The sequence below is a fragment of the Coturnix japonica genome, unplaced genomic scaffold (genome assembly GCF_054131305.1).
Source record: "Coturnix japonica strain WE unplaced genomic scaffold, WE-NBRP24 Scf050, whole genome shotgun sequence".
In the NCBI taxonomy this organism is placed as follows: Eukaryota; Metazoa; Chordata; class Aves; order Galliformes; family Phasianidae; genus Coturnix; species Coturnix japonica.
Window position 1 is genome coordinate 446,741 of NW_028188953.1, and position 20,395 is coordinate 467,135.

The window sequence follows — 20,395 nt, forward strand, 5'->3', positions numbered from 1 at the left end:
TATATCATTAATCCTATTTCAGAGAATGAGAACGTCACAGTTACTTTTATTCTCCCCAGGGTCTGCAGGTCTTTTTCCACTTGCACACTTCACTCGCTTGTCCAATGCACGACACAAAGCCCAGGTGAAACACCTGCTTGCAAAATAAGTCTTTTCCAAATCAAGATAAACGCCCAAGGTCAGCTCTCTCTACAAAGCAAGTTCTTTGTGTCCACAGCCACAAACAGCAGTTCCATTCAAACGATCAGAATTCTTTCTTCCATCCCAGGACTGTTCTTCAATCACAGACCTTCAGGTCCCCGACAAAACTCCCTGAGAATGTTCTTGGGACAAACCCTGCAGGGACAAGGCTGCTTCTTGCCCGTGCTGCCCTCTGGTGCCCAGTGAAGTTCCCGATGATCAGTGACACCCTCTGATGATCAATAAATCCCTCAGCAAAGCTACACGCTGTGTGTCTGTGTCCTTGTTCTGATGCTCATCAGGGACTACTGGGATCTGTTCCTGCCTGGCTGTGGCCACCTCAAAGGGCTGGGAGGCTTCCCCAGCTCCATGCCATGCACACCACGTCCTGCACCCCTGTGGGCTTCCCCACCCTCTCTCATCACCTGCTCCAAAGTCCTAAAGGATGGAGCTCCTCATACTGCCATCAGCCCCAATACCCGCCCTCTGCTCTCTCTCAGCTCCTCCATACAATTCCTCCCGAACCCTACACCCTTTGATCCACCTCTGCATGGACACAGTGTGACCACGTCACCCTCCTTTTAGCCCCTCTTACTGCAGCCACTTGTCTCTCCTTTGGGTCTGCTTTAGGCCTCTTGCATCAGTGCCCCAACCCCACCACCCAGATCAAGGTCTGCATATCCCCTCCCATGGACACCTCCAATCCCCGATGACCAACGAAGCCCTCTGATTACCAGTGACACCCCCTGTTGATCAACGAAGCCTTCTGATGGTCAGTGAACATCTCTGACAATCAGTGGAACCCTCCGAATACCAACAAAGCCTTCAGATGACCACAGTCACCTCCTCTAAACACACTACAGGGCCGTGATGTCTTCTGTGCAGTGAGGGGCCCAAAAGTGGACACAGCACCAGAGCTGAGAACAGGGGGACAATCACTGCCCCGTTCCTGCTGCCAACGCTGTTTCTGATACAAGGCAGGATGCTGTTGTCCTTCTTGGCCTGCTGGGCACACCACTGGCTCATGTTCCTCTGAGCATCCACCAGTGCCCCCAGGTCCAGTTCCTCTACGCAGCCTTCCAACCACTCTGCCCCACGCCTGGAGCGTTGCCTGGGGTTGCTGTGGCCAAAGTGCGGGACCCGACTCTTGGTCTTGTGGAATCTCATCCCACTGGCTTCATCCCAGACATCCAGCCTGTCCAGATCCTGATGTGCTTACCGTGGTGGAGGCGACCGCTGGGTGGCTTGAAACATACGCAGTACCCCATGCTACCCTCTAAACACCATATTAGGTCTCAAGAAACAAGTCCTGTGTAACATGGCACTCCAGAAAGAACCGAGTTATAGAATGGGGCTCATTTCAACATTGTCCTTGTAAATACTCAGGCCAAAGATCATGGCAAGGAGTGGATTTATCACATCCCCTACCATGCACCAGCTTCTGGTGAAACTGAACGCCAAAATGGGTTGTTAAAAGCCATGTTGAAAGCAATGGGTGGTGGGACATTGAAGCACTGGAAGAAGCATTGGGCAGAAGCCACTTGGTTGGCCAACACCCGAGGATCTATCAGTTGCCGTGGTCCTGCCAGCTCCCTACATACTGTCAAGGGAGAGAAGGTCCCTGCAGTGCATGTAAAGAACATGCTGGGAAAAGCAGTTTGGGTCTTGCCAGCTTCTGGAAGGGCAAACCTCTGCGTGGAACTGCTTTTGCTCAGGGAGCTGGGTGCGCTTGTTGGGTGATTGAGTAAAATGGGGCTGTTCAATGTGCACCAGAAGGGAATTTGATGCTGGGGAAGGGCAGTCAGTAATTCCATGCACACGTATAGGTTTGTGTGTGCGTGTGCTTAATGCTTGTGAATGACTGTTTCTTGCTGGTTTGTATTAAACACGCTGCAGTGATGTGGAATAAGGGGTGGAACGTCACTGATGATTTTTGGTTATCGGTATCCCACATCACAGCACCATGTAGTGCACTGGGAGTTAAAGAGTTAATCCTCGGGGCACTGCAGAAGAAGAACTCCTGCACTGCCCAGCAGGCTGTTGGCTGTGCTGTTCTCATTGCTGCTTAGGGGCAATAATACATGTAGGGCCTCAGTAGCTCATCTGACATCCCTTTTCCTTCGGCTCTCCTCCCTGCTGCTCCACCTGACGGCGCGTCTCCCCTCGGCATCACGGTGAGGCCTTTCCACCTTTTGGACACTCTCATTCCATTTGATTGATGAGCTTCAATCTTCATCATATGGTATTACAGCGTGCTACCTTGCATTCCCACACCATGTTGAGTAAATCCCTTTGTTTCTCCTCAGATCGTTGCTGTTTGTCATGGTTTTGGTGTCCCCATTGACAGCTCCCCTCCCATCAGTGGTGAAGATGGCGCTTTGTGGCTTTGTTCCCACCAGGGATGGTTTGTTCTATGATTCTGTGTGTCCCCTTGGGCCAACATTACCCCTTTGGCACTGAAATCCAAGCCCATTCCTCTCCATCTCTATTCCCAAGGGATCCTCCTTCCCCACCCTCTCCCCAGTCCCAGATTTCGTCTGCAACCCCCAAAATTGGCATTTCCAGGTTCCAAATTCATCCACCCTTTCACAGCAACACCATGGAAGGCAGCGCTGGAGCTGGGAACTCCTCCCCAGCCAAGCTGTCATGGATTTGTACCTTTTGCTGTGGGTTTCCCACCTCATCACATCCTGTGGAGCTCAGAGAAGAACTACACGTTCCAGAGGCCCTCAGGTTCAATTAGACTGTATTATATTGTGTAATCTTGCATCCCAACATCGTAGTTAGTAAAGTAAGTCTTCCTCCTTAGATCGTTGCCACTGCTCTGTTTGTTTCCTTAGCCCAGCTCCCATCTCCCTACCCCTTTCCCTTCCCATTATTGGGGGCCGGGGAGCCCAAAGGCCAACTAGCCCCCTGTTATGGACATAGATTGATCCAGATAACTCCATGACGAGGGTGAGCAGTGATAGGATAAGGGGGAATGGTTTTAAACTGAGACAGGGGAGGTTTAGGATGCATCTTAGGAGGACGTTTTTCACCCAGAGGGTGGTGACGCACTGGAACAGGTTGCCCAAGGAGGCTGTGGATGCCCCATCCCTGCAGGCATTCAAGGCCAGGCTGGATGTGGCTCTGGGCTGCCTGGGCTGCTGGTTGGCGACCCTGCACACAGCAGGGGGTTGGAACTGAATGATCATTGTGGTCCTTTTAAACCCAGGCCATTCTATGAGTCTGTGACTCTCACAGCCCCCACCAGAAGCACACGGCCTGTCCGTGCCCAGGACGGGAGCAGCTGTGCAATGGCACAGACATCTTTACCAGGGCATCCAAAGGAGCTCGGAGCGCAGGGTATTCCAGCCTTGGGCTGGGGGCAAACCCACAGGGTCTGTCCCTCCTGGGCACACCCTGTGAGCTCATAGAAGGCGTCACTTGGCCCTCACAGCTGTCAGCCATTATGACATCAGAACCTGCCGTCCTGCTGAGGCACGCTGCAGAGCTGTGCAGCACTGCAGTCCTGTGAGGAGTGCAGAGCAGGCGAGTGGAGAAGAGGTGCTTGTGTCCTGGGAGGAGAGCAAGCCATTCTCTGTGTCTGTGCGAGTGAAGGAGCCAAAATGCCAGCCCAGCTGGGCAGGTGGGTGCAGCAGGGCCAGAATGTGGGGAGGGGAAGGCAGAACCGCTGCGTGCTGCTGGGCTTTCTCCAGCCAGGCAGCCCAAACTCCATTTCCGTGGGCACAGCCCTGCTCCTGCTCTGGGGAGAGCCGACTGGGGCAAGGCTGCTGCCCCCCATGGCACAGCACAGCACAGCCCTTCACTCTCACGTGTCCCATGGGTGCTGTGGCACTAAGCAGCTCTTGCTAATGGGCCCTCCCTGGACTCACATCTCTGCTGGGCAGAGGAAGCCATGGCAGCCGTCTGCTCCAAGGATCCCAGCAGACCGTGTGTGTCCCCGCGCTGGGCCGTGATAACCACCATCTGATCTCTCCCTTAGGCAACGCGTCGGCCAAGAGGAGGGAAGGAGGACTCCCGTCCTGCCTCTAGTGGTCCTTTCTGGTGAGTGTTCCCCACCCAAAGCCATCCCAGCACAGCCCAGGAGCAGGACCATCCCACACGGCTGCGTTGGGAGGAGGGAAATGGGCTGCAGGGCTCAGAGCAGTCTGGCAAACTAATGGTCTCTCCCGACCGATGTCCCCCACAGCTGGAGCCATCCTCTGGATATTGGGAGTTTGGAGAGAGAATGCCCTGCAGGTCAGTGCTACGCTGTGCGGCAGAGGCCAAAGCTCTGCCTTTCTGCCTCCGTGGGGACAGTTTGGCCATGGGCTCATCACTGCTGAGACGGAGCCGGGCTGGGGGTTGCCTTGGCAGCAGGACAGGTTTTGGTGTGGCAGCATCTTCCCAGTGCCCAGCACGGAGCTGAAGGCAACAGCGCGTGGGAAGAAGGAGCCTTTGGCCCATCCGTGGGACTGGGGAGTCTGGAGGGAATGGGAAAGCAAACAGAGAAGCAGCAGATGCTCTGACACCCCATAGAGCCCTATAGAGCCCCCACAGACACCCTGTAGAGCCCCATAATGCTCTGTAAGACCCCATAGAGCTGCACAAGAGCTCATAGAGAACCAAAGAGCCTCATGGTGCCCACAGGCTGTGGTCCTCTGCAAAGTGCTGGGAAGCAGCAGGAAATTCTGCCAGCGGCTCCCTGGGAAGCTGCTTTGGAAGCTCTGGCCGTGCTCCTCATGCTTCCTCCCATCAATGCCTTTCTCTTCCAGGTGGTGTCTGCAGGACCTGGGCAAGAGCTCCTGTCTATGGGGTAAGGACACTTCCTTGCCATGCACCTGGCTCTGCAGCGTGGCCTCAGCTGGCTGTGTGCTCTATGTGGCCCTTGGCAAAGCAAAGGAACCAAAGGGGCTGGGGGATAAGGAAGAGCACAACCCCCTGGGATCCTTCACTTCATGGCACTGGAACTCTGACCTGCAGGGTGGACATTGCTGAACAAGACTTGCTTTTCCTTTGCCTTCAGGAACCCACTGGTTCAGCTGTCGGCCAGGAAGGAGCTCATTGTCGAGTCACTCTCTGATGTCCTGGAAGAGAACGGGATCCACGGACTCGAGAGAGAGAAAATTCTGCAGCTGACACGGCACGCAATGGAGGCAGCTGTGGAAAAGAGCAACTGGATGCCCAACTGGGCTCTGAAATCCTTGGGTATGTAGACAGCTCTTCACTACCCTCAGCTTTGCGCTCCCCCAGACCTGCCCAGCTCTGCTTCCCATCACAGATATCTCACAGAGCTTTAGGCTGGCTGAGGTCTGAAGGGACCTTAAGACCATCCCGGCCCAACTCCCTGCCATTGACAGGGCTTTGCATCAAGGTGCTCAGGGCTTCATCCAACCTGGTCTCCAACGCCTCCATGGCTCCTCTGGGCAGCACATTGCAGGGCCTCACTGTCTTCCGGGAGTCCAGAATTTCCTCCTCACTTCCCATCTAATCCCCCCATCTCTGAGGCTTTACAAACCCTTCCCCTCTGCTCCCAGGGCTGACCGGCTCCTTTCCCCAATCAGCGCTTCAGGCCGGGACTCAGCAGTTCCCATACACAGCAGGAGGGATTCTGCACCCCAGAGCCCCGCCAAGAGCTTTGGGGATTGAGCATTCCCTCCTTCAGCTCATCTCTGGGCCATCCCAGTGCACGTCTGTCCATCTTTATTTCAGGTGCCACTGTTGATGCGGAGAGGACAACCAAGAGTTATGGTGGGAAAGGCCGGCTTTCTCCCCTCTTTTCCTCCGCGAAGTCCCCGGAGACCATCTTGCAGGTATGGCAGGAGAAGTGCTGACTGTGGGCTTCCCCCCCTTGCTTTCGCCCCCCTCCCCCCACAGACACCCCACAGAGCCCCATAAGGGCTCCCCCTCTACCCCTTAGTCCTTTCTTCCCCCAGTCCTTCCCCTTCCATCCTTCCCCCCCATCCTCACCCCATTCTGGCTGCACATCCATTTCCTTTGGCCCAGCTGCTCTGCTCAGCCCACACTCTTCCCCACATCGCTGACACCAGCGTTGGGAGGGTGCTGGGCTGACAGATGCTGGGGAGGGCTGCCCCGCCGGCTCTGTGCAAGCAGAGAAAGGCAATTGACTCCAGAGCTGTTGTCCAAACTTCTGCATATTGCCCTCCCGTCCCTTGAGTAGCATTCCATGACGGGCAGCCCCATAGAAGACAAGGTCTGTGCTCCTTGCCCACCATCCAGCTCTGGCGGCTCTTTGCCTCCCCACTGATGGACGCGTCTTTCTTCTTTCAGCCCGATGTTTCTGCTGGGAGCTGCTGGGCTTTTCAAGGATCTCAGGGCCACGCCGTCATCCAGCTGCCAGAGAACATCTGGCCCACAGCTTTCACCCTATGGCACGTGTCCAAGGCAGTGTCTCCCTCTGGGGAGGTCAGCAGTGCCCCCAGAGACTTTGCCATCTTGGTAAGTCTCTGCCTGCTGCTGCTTCTGGAGGGCCCCGAGGAAAAAGCTTTGCCATAGAGCCCCATAAGAGCCCACTGAACCCCTATAGAGCCCCAGAGACAACCAACACAACACCATAACCGCAACATAAGACCCCATAGACCCCCACAGACACCCCAAAGAGCCCTGTAGAGCCCCCACAGACACCCCATAGAGCCCTATAATGTTCTGTAAGACCCCATAGAGCTGCACAAGAGCTCATAGAAAACTAAAGAGCCTCATGGTGCCCCATAGAAACCCAACAGGGCCTCATAAGGGCCCTACAGACACCCAACAGAGCCCCATAACTGCCACATAGAGCCCTGTAAGACCTCATAGAGCCACACAAGAGCTCACCATAGAGCCACACAGTAGACACCCAACAGAGCCCCATATGACCCATACTGTTGGGAGCTCCCAAATTTCAGTGGTGGGCTGCTGCAGAGCATCCTGCCTGAGGGCACCGAATCCCTCGGGTGGTTCCATGTCTCCAAAAGCCTCTAGGGCTCTTTGTGGCCGAGCAGCTGGGAGCAATTGCTCCACGTGCCCTGACTCAGGTTCACCCTCCTTTGTGCTCCAATCCTGCCAGAGCACAGGGAGGGTTGGAAGGGCTCCCACCTTTGGCCTCAGTGTGTTCTTTATGGCACGGCCTGCCTAAGTGTGACCGCCATCATCTCTTGTCTTTGAGGGAGTGGATGAGGACGAAGAGGAAACTCTCCTGGGGTCATTTGTTTACAACGTGGACGGAGAGATCTCCCAGACCTTCCACGTTCAGGTATGGCAAGTGCAAGGGGGGAGGCCAGCTGCCTGCAAGGCATGCTAAACAACTATTGAATATGAATCTGAATTCCAGGAAATCACTGACTGTGTATTAGGTTCACCCATATCTATGGGGCGAACCGTGGGATCTGTGGGGCACTATGTGGCACTGGTCCCCCTCCGGCCCATAACGAAGCCTCTCCTCTTTGCATTGGCAGGAGAAGCCCCTTCAGTCATATCGAAAGTTCAAACTGGATGTGCGGAACAACTGGGGAAACGCGGAATACACCTGCGTGTATAGAGTGGAAATCCACGGAAACCCCTAAAAACCCCTAAAAACCCCTAAAAATCCCTAAAAACCCCTAATAAACCCTAAAAACCCCTAAACTCTGATGTCTCCCAGAGGGTTTTAATTAGGGACTGATCATTCACTGAAGAGATGTTGATAACTTTCTGCCCACCTCGAGGCTGGTTGGGGGGAGGGAGGAGCTGCGGGGCTGAGTTGGGTGGGTGTTTGGGGGGGGACCGGGGAGGGGGCCGGGGCGAAGGGAGTGGGGGCTGCGGGCCGCTCTGCGTTGGCCCTGTGCTGCCTCTGCGGTGCTCAGGGCTTCTGCTTTCTGGGTGAATACAAACTCCACTTGTTTATTGATGAGCTGCAACCAGACTTGGAGCGCCAAGCTGGGCTGCTGCCACGATGCCGCTGCCTTCTGACGCTCCTCCACTCAGTCTGTCCATTGCAGCTTCTCCGTCTTCATTGTAGAGGACTGGGAAGAAACAAAGCAAGAATCAAGAGGACACCACTTCCCTCAGCATTCTACAAGCCCTTTCGTGTCTGAAAGACAGGGACCCTGAGAACAAAAAGAGCACGTCTGTGCACGCCAGGGACTCAGCTCTGCATGGGCAGCGGCAGCTCTCAGAGAAGCCTTCTTCATTTCCTCTCTCCTCTCTTTCTGTTGTCATCATCATCTGGCTGTAGAGCAAGGAAAGAGAAATTCATTTTGTCAACAGCAAAACTGCGGAAACATGGGTACCATTAAAACAGGCCAGGAAGCCTCTCAGGGAAGGGGGTTTCTAGTGGGACGTGGAGTTAATTGGAAAAGAGGGGGCCAGGCATTCTGGCATGGTCCTGGTTAAGGACATGGACTGGGTAGCCTTCAATTCTTTTCTCTTCTCTGTCCAGAGAAGGAAAAGCAAAGCAAACCCTAAGCATACTCCATGCGCTTGATAAAGTAAGTGCCTCACCATGGCTGCTACAACAGCATCTTTTTACCTCTTGGCTTTGAGGCCCAGGACCGCTCAGTCATCACTGGGGCAGGCCCAGGATGTGCTGCTGGAGCTGGCACACTGCCTCTGCTCTGATGTGGGCTCTAGGCCTTTGCCACACTGCGCTCCACCTTCGAGTGTTTCTTGGCAGGCGACAGCTCTGCTTTTTGCTCCTCTTCCTCTACTCCCTTGTGCTTTCTTGCAGCCACGGTCCTGCAGAAGGAATGGTTGTCAACTGTGGGGGAAGGTCGTCCCCCTGTCCTGGGACCTGCTGTTCCAGGAAGCCCTCCAGCCTGGAGAGCAGCTTTCACGTAGATCTTGCCATTTGGCTCAGCACCTCTCCCTGTTAGAACCAAGAAAGGGGAAGCTGCAAGATTTAATGAGTCCAGCACTACCTTCAGGCTGCAAACTAGCACAGAATCACAGAATCAGATGGGTTGGAAGGGACATCCAGAGATCATCGAGACCAACCCCCCAGCTGGGCCACGATACAAGGACATCTCATCTCCAGTGTTGACTGCAATGGAGCTTAGGCTCTTGGGTGAACTGTGGGTTTACATTTACAGTCCTGGACAGGAAAGGTCACTGTCAACCCCTCCAACTGCAAGACCTCAAGCAACATGCAATGACAACAGTCCCAGGAAAGGACAGACAACAAGCCTAACTAGAAAGACAGGACCCAGAACCCAGATGCCTGCTGTGTGTCTGTAGCTCTCTTCACAGCTGGGCCACACTCCACACCAGTGCCCTGCCTTCCTGCAAGGCCACGCTTCACTGCAAGCCTGTTTGCTTCAGCTTCTGGCAGAAAGGAAACAAGAAAGACGTGAAGAGCATCTCTTGGGAGGAAGATCTGAGCACAGCCAACCACAAACTTCTGCTCCTCAAGCGTACTTTCTGCCATTTGCCTTCCTGCTGCTACAGCGGAGTGCCATTTCTGCAGCCAGCACACATCTGCAGCGTCCTTCCTTCTCTCCTCCAGCACACACACCCCTTCATGCAGCCCTAGATAGAGGCAGCTACCCACATCAAAGCTCACAACAGCTTCTTACCTGGCGAGGCTTTACATTTAAACCGTTGGCAGCTGCGGCCACCTGGCTGTACTTCAGGGGCTCCACCTTCCTGTGGGATGAAAAATGCCACAGACAGAGTTGATGATACGGTTGCTGTTCCACAGCTGCTTCCCTAGAACTGCTACTAAGGGACATGAACCAGAACGGCCCCACGTTTGGACGGGCTCCTCCGAGGGGGAGGTCTGCTTCTGAGAAGGGAGGTGGTGGCCCTGTTTGCACCATCCATAAAGGCATCAGAGCTTTAATCCCCCGTCCAACCTGGCAAGGACTCCCTGCGGGACTTGAGGTGGTGCATAGCTATGAGGTTGCTGGCCAGGTGAAACATCGGCCACTGCCGAGTCACGATCCCGTTTGCAGTCCTGATTTCTATGGAGATGATGTCAAAGGAGCCAAAGGTGGGAATCCAGACTCCCGGCAAGTGAAAGAAAAATGAGGCGTGGAAGGGTTATGGGCTGGCTGGAGGAAGAGCTGGAGTTGATCCAGCGTAGGGACAGAGCTTAGGAGCCCTCTCCCACTGTTCAGAGACACAAGCCAGGGCACAGGAAAGGCTTTGGGAAGGGGCTGCACAGTCATCTCCTTCTTCTCGCCCTCCCAAATGCAGCACAGCAGGCAGGGCAGAAACAGCCCCATGGGATCCAGAGGCTTCCAGAGACTTGGATGGGCCCTGAGATACGACACCACCAGCACAAGTGATCCTGCATTGACAGGAAGCACGTGGGATGCCCAGAAGAGAAATGTGGGCTGAGTTTCCTGCTTTCTGTGCAAACACTGGAAGGCGAAAAGCCGGCTGGCCGGCCTGGGGATTCCTATGCAGCCTGCCCGGGGCTCAGTGCCAGGCAACAAAATGGCTGCCTGAGCTGCTGGGCCTGTGAGGCCAAAAGCCGGCCAGGCAGTCGGGGGGGACCTTGCCAGGCCTGAAGCTGGTCATGCGGTTAGGGGGGCCCTGCCAGGCTAAAAGCCAGCTGTCTGCTCTGGGGGGCACTGCCAGCTCCAATGCCTGCAGGCCGGGGAAGCCCTTCCAGGCCAAAAGCCTGCAGGCCGGGGTCCCTGCCAGGCATGGATTTAGGCCCCGGGGCTGGTGATGGCCTCTCAGGCTGTGGCTTGATGCCTTGGGGCTGGTGCCGGCCTGCCTGGCTGTGCTGGGAATGCAACCTTGGTTCTGCAGCACAGTTTGAACAGGGCACTTAGTAGCATGTTTTAGAAATACACAAGGTTCCACCCATGCAGTGGTTATTCCTGTGCCTGTGTTCCAAAGCCCAGGCTGCATGAAGGTCAGCACTGTTTTGGTGTTGACCTTGATTGGAATGGAGTTGGATCGTAGGAGGCAGTGTGATCCCACAGAGATGGCACTGAGCAGGAGGAGGAAGAAACCTGTTTGTGAATGGCCAGTTTGAGCCAAACACAGCATGTCGTGTTGTGTTGCAGAAGCACGGAATGGTTGATGTTGGAATGGAGATCTGGGCCCATCTGGTCCAGGACCTGCTGCAACAGGGCCAGCAGAATTGGTGCCCAGGAACACATCCGATGGGTTTGGAGATCTCCCAGAGGAAACCCCACAGCCTCTCTGGGTCTCTGTGCCAGTGCTGCAGCACTTACACAGTGCAGGAGTGCTCCTGATGTTTGGTGGCAACCTCTGGTCCTGCCACTTGGCTCCACTGGATGCTCCACTCAGCCCCTTCTCTCAGGCTTTTGTCATAGAAGAGTTCTCTTTGGGTCCTGTGGGTTCCTGCCCCTGACAGACTGTGGGAACAGACCACCCCCGTGGCCCCACCCTGGCAATTTGTCACTTGCCAAGGACAGAGGGGACAAAGAGGCAGAGGTAGGGGCAGGTGATAAGGAGGGCAGAAACAGCCCCATCCCTGTCCCCTTGTCTGTAGCGGGAAGTGCTGGCCGTGGTGTGTAGAGCCCCAGAGGGAACCTTAGAGGCCATAGCTTGTAGGCAAAGCAGAAGCGTATGGTGCATAGCTTACGGGGCAAAGCTGTGGGGGTTATGGGACAGAGCATCAAGGGCAGTGGTGGTTCTAACGGACACAGCCAAAAAAGGAGGCTTAGAGGCCTTAACAGCCCTGTAGAGCCTAAAGTCCTTGAAGCTTAAGGGTAGGCCTGGAGCCGAGGTACTAAAGGGCTGGACTGGAAGTACTGAGGTTTTGAAGGCCTGATGCACAGAGGGAGGCCAAAAAAGAGACCACGAGTCCATGAGCATTTATGGCACAAAGGAAGGCTTAGAGCTGTAATGGAGAACACACCTGGAGGCACAGATGCCTGCAAGCTGTCCTAGAGGCATAGGGGGAGGCCTAAAGGCTTAGAGATTGCCCAGGATGCTTAGAGGCCTTAAGGTAAAACAGCCTGGAGGGAGGCCCAGAGCCTGGCCAAGAGGCCTTGCAGCTTAGTAGTCTTGAGGCCAAAGGGAGGCATGGAGGCCAAGCAAGAGAAAGCCTAGAAGAGCAGAGGCCAAGAGGAGCTGGGGGTTGTACTTGTACCTCGAGGTCTGGACACCTACAGCCCAAGAAGCCTGAAGGCCTTGAAGCTGGACTAGAGGTCTTGAGACAGAGAGGCCAAGAGAGCCACAGGGTGGCCCAGGGGCACTCAGGCACCAAAGAAGGTGCAGAGGTGTATGGACTTAGACACCTATCAGAGGGCTTAGAGACATGGAGGTGCAGAGGAAGGCTGAGATGGCTAGAGGACTAGAGGCCTCTCTCCTGGCCTGCAGGCCAGGTCTAGTGCTCTCTCTCACTGGCATTCATGGTCTCTCAGCCTCTTGAAAAGCTTCTTGTTCCATAGGTCTCCTTTAACCCCTTGGATACTAGGCGTAGGCCCTCAGGGCCACCACACAGGCCTGTAGGAATTAGGCCTCAAGTCCGCTGATGATCCACTCCTCTTTGATGGCTGACCAGAGGTGACGGCTGATGAGAGGTTTTGCCCAGGAGAATGGGGCAGGGCGGCCTATCTGGGCCCAGTGCCCAGCAACAGCCTCCTGCTGCAGTTCCCTGCAGGACGCTGGTGACTGTCACAGGCTCTGCTGCAGAACACAGACATCAGGACGCTAAGTGCTGGCTTCAGTTTCACTCTTTATTTCCTCTCTCCCTTTGAGCATCCTCTATGACCATAACTGACCGGTCCTGACTGCACAGCACTTCCCATTCACACACACAACTCCATCAGTAAGAAACAAAACAAGAGAGAAAGTACCAATCTGAACAGCCAGCAGGACCTGGCTAAGCTCTGCTGTGTGATCTACCCATGGATCTCAGGGGTCACTGTCGGGAAGTGCCCGCTGTGACAGAAGCCAGCCACCAGGGACATCCCTACATCCAGCACATCAGCATCAATGGAGCCAAGGATGGGAGCTGGAGATCCTTCTGCAGAAGGCCACCTGATCCCAGAGCAGCCATTGCAATGTGCTCTGCAGCTCTGTCAAATACAGCCAGTGGAGGTCAACAGACACAACTTGAGCATGGGGCCGGGGGGTTGGGGAACACAAGCAGTGCCCTCCAGGCATGCAGCAGGGCTGCTGGCTGCTCATGGCAGTGCCTTGGGGTTTCCAAAGCACAGTTTCCACACTTTTCCAGGGTTGGACGGGACTTTCAGTCCATTTCCCCATTGGGATTCTCTCCCTTGCAGGTGATGCTGATGAAGCCCCAGGAGCCCAAGGCGGCACATGGCTCAAACTAGGAGCTGCAGGTGTTGGCAGTATGAGCTACGACTTCTTCCTGTTTGGGGTGCAAGGCCGAGAAGGCGTGGAGGGCTGCAGGCCAGCCAGGAGATGTCACAGCACGGATGGAATCATCCGGAGCCTGTGTGCTGTCACAATGCGCTGCCATGACATCGCCGGGCCCTCCCCAAGGACAGCCGGCCACTGGCTCCAGGAGCATCATTTGTGAGCTGTGCAGCCCGCAGCCGCTCGCCGTGCCCTGTGCCTGAGAGCAGCCCCAGCAGCAGACCAGCTCAGCCTCATCGCGCTCGTCCTCCAAGGCTCAGAGAGGTGAGGGAGAGCTCCTGCACACTTCAGGCTGCAGAGCCCAGCTTGGCTCTGCTGTGTGTGAGGGGCATGTAGCACGAGACTGGCAGGACTGGCAGTGAGCAGGAGAAATTGCTGCCGGCCCTTCCAGCTCAGGAACTCCATTCAGTAACTGCTCTGCTCTTGCCTTTAGGTTTGGAGAACATGTCTAACAGCATGGACGGAGCCTGGGTGGGGACCTGGAGACCCCATCGGCCACGTGGCCTCATCTCGGCCCAGTTCCCCAGCCCCGGGCCCAAATACTCCATCCCGGGGACAACAGGTACAGCGACCATCCCCAGGGCGTGAGGCGCATTGGGGACATCACGGGGCAGAGCAGCTCCCCAGCCTTGCCCCGTTCTGGCAGAGCCTCCTGGCTCTCTGGCACAGCTGCAAGCCAGGCCTGGCCGAGGAAGGCCAATGCTGCTGGCGCTGCTCCTTGTGACCCAAAGGGCCAAAGGAGCTGGAAACTTGCAGCTGCACAGGGGTGTGCTCTCTTCTGCTTTTCCTCCTAGGTTACGTGGGCCACAGCCCCACCAAAAACCGTGCCCCCGCGTACACCTTTAGAGGGACCAAACGGCCTGCGGCAGGGAGCTGCGGGCCAGGTCCCTGCTACTTTGTGGAGCCGGCCATCACCAGGAATGGCAAGTACGTGGTTCCAGGCGCCCACCTCCAAGGACGACCCACCACCAAGACCACCGTCACCCCCGGACCGAGTGAGTACCACTGCTGCAGTGTCCCCACGTGCTGCAGTGTCCCCGCGTGCTGCCTGTGTCCCGCAGCAATTGTGCAGCTCTTCAGAGGACTCTTTCTGGCTGCAGAAGGAGACCAGCCCTTCACAGCTTTCTTCCTCTTCTCCTCCGCCCCAGGTGACTACCGCACCGAAGCAGCCAACAGGCACGTCTTCAAGTGCCCACCGGTGCAGTCCATGGCCTTCCGGCGGGAGCCCCTCCGCACAGACCGCCCTCCAGGTACGTGACCCTGGCAAAGGCAGACCCTTCAGCCTGAGCATCCTCCAGGGACGGGCTGCTGCTCAGAGGGGCAACACGTCCCTCCTGCTCCCACCAGCGGGCTGTGCAGGCTGCCCCTCGCTGCTGCTTCCATCTCCTCCATCCCCTCATGCACACACTCTCTGCTGCTCCTCCTGCAGGTCCTGGCACTTACACACTGCCCAGGCTGATGGGGCCCAACACAGCCTACACATCGGCCAGCCCCTGCTACTCCATCAGGGGAAGGAGCCAGCGCGGTCGCTTTGACGAGGACCTTGCCAAGGTGAGCTCTGCTGCTCCTCTCTTCCATATTAGCGTCCAAAACCAGGCTCCTCTCCCTGTGCCACAGGGGCTTCCAGCCCTGCTGCAGCTTTGCTTAATGCAGCCTTCCAGGGAAAGAGAGAGCCTTGAATGTGACCCCAGCCCCGTGTGGCCATGACTCTCTTGCAGACTCCAGGTCCTGCGGCGCTCCCCAGAGTGGCTGTGGATGTGTACAAGAAAAGGGCGCCCGCATACACCATGGCAGCCCGACCAAAACATGGAGAGGGCAAAGCAGTGAAGCCCGGGCCGGCAGACTACAACGTAGGCCAGGTAAGGCAGCTGCTCAGCTCTTCCCCTCTGCTTCACAAGCACAGCCTTCACGCCTCTCCCCCATCCCCTGAGCCTTCCCCACATCTCCCTTGCAGAGAGCGAGGGCAGCAAAGAAGGGCCCTTGCTGATCTGCCTTTCCTTTCTGCCCTTCCAGGTGACGCTGATCAAGCCCCAGGCGCCTGCCTCCACTTTTGGGATCCGGCATTCCCTCTACACAACCCCCCTCATCGTGGAATAAGACAGCACAGTCTGGAAGGCCGTTGCGGGGGAGAAGAGAGTAGCCAACATCCAATCTCCTTCTGATCCCATTTCCCTTCATCCAGTTGGGCTTTTGCCCGTTATACTATTAGATGTTAGTGTTAGGAGTAAGTCATTAATAAATTAATTAAAAACCTTATGTAGGCCTTCTTGTTACTCCTTTTTCCTCACTGCTACACACAGGAATGAGCTGCCGCTCCCTGAAGCCTTTCTAACATCAGCGCATTGGAAAACGCTGATGCTTTATCAGTCATTTGCATTACTGAGGGGTTCTGTGTGGTCACTGGGGATCTCTGGGATCCCTATGCGTCTCTATGGGGTCCTTATCGGTCTCTATCAGGTCCCTAGCGTGGCTCTGTGTGGTGATATGGGGCCCCTATGGGCCTCTTTGGGTTGATATGGGTTCTCTAAGGGTATCTTTGGGTTCCATAAGGGTCTCTATGGGGTGATATGGGAACCCTATGTGTCATTATAAGGTTTTTAAGGGGCAATATGAGGTCCCTGTGGGGTCACTGGGGATCTATGAGGCTCTATGGGGTCACAAGAGGTCTTCATGGGTCCCTAAGGGGCTCTTTGGGGTAATATAGTGCTCTACGGAGCTCACTGGGGTCCCTGAGGGGCTCTCTGGAGTCCCTGTGGGCCTCTTTGGAGTCTGCTTGGGGCTCTATGGGATGATACGGGGTGATAAGAGGTCCCTATGGGGCTCTTTGCGGTTTCTGAGGGGCATTCCTTGAACAAAGGTTGAAGGGAAAATAATGAAACACGGAGGCAAAAAGAGAACAAAAAGCAAAGGATGGCAACAAAGATAGAGAAAGCAATGTTTGGGGTGGAAGAGATCTGGAAGATCACACGGTTCCAACCCCCCTGCAGTAGGCAGGGACACCTCCCTCTACACCAGGGTGCTCCAAGTCCCACCCAGCCCGGCTTTGTGCACATAAAGACAAGCCATGTCTGCCCCCTGAAACCTGTAACAGCCACTCATGGGGACACACAGCACCTCTCATCATTTCATTACTCTGCAGACAAGGTTTAACAGCAGAGCACTGACCCGTAACCAGCAAAGCATCTTCCAGGTCTCCAGACCTCCCAGATTTAATGCTGTCTGTTATGTCCTTGATAGAAATGCCCCTGTACACATCAAAAACTAGGAGGAAGAGTCCACGGTAGAGAGTCAGAGAGATCCAAAGGGCCATTTGGCAAGAACAAGCTACTCACATGCTGCAAGAACATTCTATCGTTCCTGCAGCACTGCCAGATATATCAGGACCGTCCCACTAAAATAATTCATTTCCATTGCTAACAGTCCTGCTAATTGGCCTACCACAGCTGTTACCATTTTCAAGACCTTCTACTTCATGCTGGCAGATGAATTTCTCAGCTCCTCTCCCCCTGCCCCAATGGTGGGCACACTCCTCAATCTCTGCTTTCCATGCTAGAGCAGCAGCAAATTGTACTTAGGTTTCTGAAGTCCCTTCCAGTCTCAGAAGGGAATGAAACAGACCGAAGGGAATGGATTCAATGGGGCTCTTGCTAAGACACTTGCTGACCCAGAAGAGCTTGCACTTACTCAACACCTATGAAGCTCCTATAAAAGCATCACACACAAATAAGGAAGGGAAGAAAAACCCAGGACGCTGTGGAGGGGTCCTACCTCTGAGCAGGTGATGCCTGTTCCATGGACAGAGGACGGACATAAATTGTACCTCATCTATTCCCCACTTCCTCTCCCCTGCTTCGTACAGGCACTTATAGACATTATGGATGGCAAAGTAAGGCTCGTGGAGAAGCCTGGGTATACACAAGGTCTTTAATTCATTGGTGGTAGAGAACTGCTGGCCTGTACGTGTCCAAATCATGGATATTTTCCAACAGGCACCATCCAGGCATGGCAACTCACAGCTGAAATGTCATTGCCCCTGCCAAGTAACTTGCCTGCCTAGAGATGTCTCATTAGAGACTCGCAAACAAGAGCAGAACCCATTTATTCCCATTTCACAGGTTGGCTTCTCTTCACCACACATCACATGCACAAGAACACATTGCTCTTGCAAGGAAGCACGTTCCTACACACCACAGCATCCTGCTGAGCAAGGGCATCATCCACATACATTCCCTCATCTCTGTTACCCTGCAAAGGTTCAAGGACAGAAGACACAGCTCAGCACAGCATCTACTGGAAGCAACCCTTGAGAATTCCCCACTCAGAAACAGCTGCTGGAGATGGCTATTGGAGGCCTTCAAAGGGAATACTAGCTCACAAACACAGTGACGCATCTCAAATGTGCTTTGGGCTTCCTTCTGAAACGAGCAGCAACCCACTTTACTGGGACATTGAGAAAAGAGCCCATGGCATTCATGCACACCCAGAGTCAGAATCCCCTCCCTGCACAAGATGGGTTTGAGGAGCAGGCCATGAGACACATCGGGTGAGAAAAAGCCAGCCTGGAGCTCCTCACCGCTGAGCACAGAGCTGCACCCACAAGAAGATTCAACCCCTTCTCCCCTCGCCTTGGCTCACTTGGCCAGAACTTCAGCAATTACAAAAGGAAGATTTGCAAACCTTCACAGCCCTCCTCACTTTGTGCACATCAGACATGGCGGTGGGAGTCATCATCCCCACCATCACCCTCTCAAAATTCCCACTCAGCAACGTCAAGTCACCAATCAAATCCTAGAAAGCCAAGAGAGGAGGAAGGAGGTGGCAGAAGGTGCAGCCTTCCAGGACAGATAGAACTGAGCTGTTCCCCACTTCTCTTTAGGCTCTAGCCCTCCTTGCATCAACAACTGCTCTGAACTGAACAAGAACAAAACAACCTTGGTCAAGGAAATTCTCCGCCAACCTTTCTCTCACGGAGATTGGGTCCTTTTTCACTTTTCACCCCAGTGACACAACCGCCTTCACACATCTCTGTAGACCTTTTAGGTGATCGGAACTTGCTGACGTTGGGAAGCATTTAGTTTGGTCAAGATGTCAACGATGATCTCTTCATCCGTGCCTGCAAGAAACAAATGGAAGCCAGTCAGGCTGCTTGCACAAGAATCAGAAGTGCCCTCTGGTCTTGTGCCGCCTCCAGTCCCCTGCACAGCCAGTTCTCAACAGCCCCAGGACTACATCCATGCACACAAAGCTGCCAGGACACACTCCACCAGAGGAGCTGTATTTCAGGACATAGGAAAGGCAGTTGTCTTTCCACTTCCCAACTATTTTTAGGGCAGCTGTGCAGCAGAGCAATGCAAGCAGCTGCGCTTCCCTGGAACGAACCACCAGAGCAGCCATTCCCAGTGCTGGGGAAAAAAACAAGAAATAAAGTTGACCTGTGGAGGGAGATCAACTTAGCAGAGCCCTTCATGGCCTTCCTGAGTGCTGTGCTTCTTGCTCAGCACTGAAGCTCGAGATCCCCTTGATTGTTGCCTAAGGCCACAAGAAAAGGATTTAGCAAAGGCAGACTTGCGCCCATGCACACAGAGAGTTGAATTGAAACAAAACAAAGCACATAATAGACGTGAACACGGAGATAGTAAAACTCCACCCACACAAGTGATGTTGTATCAGACTTCTGTCTCAGGCAGCAGTCTATTCTAAGGGGACTACCTCTCCCGCTCTCCCCCCGTCCACCCAGCTAGTGACATCTTCATAAAAGGCCTCCAGGTTGGTCGAGCACGACCTCCCCTTGGTGAACCCATGCTGGGTACTCCTGAAAACCTCCTTATCTCCCAGGTGTCTGGAGATGGCATCCAGCACAAGATGTTCCATCACCTTTCCTGGGACAGAGGTGAGACTTGTCTATAGGCTGACTTGCCTATAATTACCCGGGTCTTCCTTCTTGCCCTTTTTGAAGACCGGACTGACACTGGCCGTCCTCCACTCTTTAGGCACCTCCCCAGTTCTCCAGGACCTCTGATAGATTACAGAGAGCGGCACAGCAACGACCTCCGCCACCTCTCTCAGCACCCACGGATGCGACCCATCAGATCCCATGGATTTACAGACCTTAATGTTTCCTAGGCACTCACGGACCACCTCTTCCCTGACTAAAAGGGAAATCTCCCATTCCCCAGTCTCTCTCATCAACCTCCAGTGACTTGCGGAATCAAACTCTATAACCCAGAGATGGGTTATAAAGCAGGTCTGTTTATTCCAGCGCCGGGTGCAAGGGGGATAGCTCCAACCAAACTGCACACCGACTTGTAAAATCATGACACAGATATAGGTACATCTAATACATAGTCAATGATTTATTGGAATTCTGATACATAGTCAATAGTTCTCGGAATTCTGATCCACGTCCAATAGCTCTTTAGCATGCAGACCCCTCTTGTTCTTATCAGGGGGATGCAACTCCTCTTCTGGTATTTACATTATCTATTCTCCTCCTTGCCTGATGTTGTCCATGAGGTCTCACTCCTTATCTGCATCCTCCCTGCTCTCTCAGGCCCCTTGTTTCTTTTACTTGTTACCTTTAATTTTCTTTTACTTATTTCTATAAACTACCTTTAAGTTTCCATTACTTGTTTCTACAAACTACCTTTAAGTTTCCTTTACTTGTTTCTATAAACTACCTTTAACTATCCCCCTTTTAGCCCCCCTTTATTCCGAATTCCAGCAGAGCATCTGTTTCCTGCTTCACTGTTCAACAGGGGCTACAGGGGGCTCCGAGGGGATACGGGGGCTCTATAGGAGCCTACAGAGGGAGCTGTATAGGTTCCATCGGAGCTCTGCGGGCTCTATGGGGCTGTAGAGACTCTATGAGGGACACGGGGAATCTACGGGGGGGCTGAAGGGGGCTCTGTGGGGGCTCTAGGGCGGATATAGGGAGGCTGCGAAGGGC

At 54.5% G+C, this 20,395-nt stretch overlaps 3 protein-coding genes and 2 long non-coding RNA genes across 6 annotated transcripts in view; 4 read left to right on the forward strand and 1 right to left on the reverse strand.

Annotated features, from left to right (window-relative positions):
• Window positions 1–20,395, forward strand: part of LOC146752125 (uncharacterized) — a 119,267-nt gene that overhangs the window by 64,908 nt on the left and 33,964 nt on the right. The window contains exon 2 of one of the 2 annotated variants that reach the window (XM_085532981.1): window positions 13,353–13,789. The exons of the other annotated variant lie outside the window; for it this stretch is intronic. Within the exon in view, the coding sequence (XP_085389107.1) occupies window positions 13,353–13,403 (51 nt within the window). The 3' untranslated portion in view covers window positions 13,404–13,789. Of the gene's footprint in view, window positions 1–13,352; window positions 13,790–20,395 lie in introns of those variants that run through there. 2 annotated transcript variants of the gene reach the window in all.
• On the forward strand, window positions 2,854–4,424 carry LOC146752130 (uncharacterized). Its single transcript, XR_014940947.1, has 3 exons — window positions 2,854–3,808; window positions 4,166–4,227; window positions 4,373–4,424. It is a non-coding gene; the product is annotated as an uncharacterized LOC146752130 (long non-coding RNA).
• Window positions 4,526–7,785, forward strand: LOC146752131 (SUN domain-containing protein 2-like). Its single transcript, XM_085532910.1, has 6 exons — window positions 4,526–4,978; window positions 5,189–5,370; window positions 5,875–5,975; window positions 6,454–6,621; window positions 7,328–7,414; window positions 7,617–7,785. The coding sequence occupies exons 1-6, from the start codon at window positions 4,800–4,802 to the stop codon at window positions 7,722–7,724; spliced, it is 825 nt and encodes a 274-aa protein (XP_085389036.1). The 5' UTR covers window positions 4,526–4,799; the 3' UTR covers window positions 7,725–7,785.
• LOC146752132 (uncharacterized) lies at window positions 12,783–20,384 on the reverse strand. Its single transcript, XR_014940940.1, has 2 exons — window positions 20,093–20,384; window positions 12,783–20,058 (listed from the first exon to the last, which is right to left on the reverse strand). It is a non-coding gene; the product is annotated as an uncharacterized LOC146752132 (long non-coding RNA).
• On the forward strand, window positions 13,893–15,705 carry LOC146752133 (ciliary microtubule associated protein 1A-like). The gene is made up of 6 exons (XM_085533018.1): window positions 13,893–14,011; window positions 14,244–14,444; window positions 14,598–14,699; window positions 14,879–15,000; window positions 15,168–15,308; window positions 15,463–15,705. Exons 1-6 carry the CDS (start codon window positions 13,894–13,896, stop codon window positions 15,544–15,546), a joined length of 768 nt encoding a protein of 255 aa, XP_085389144.1. The 5' UTR covers window position 13,893; the 3' UTR covers window positions 15,547–15,705.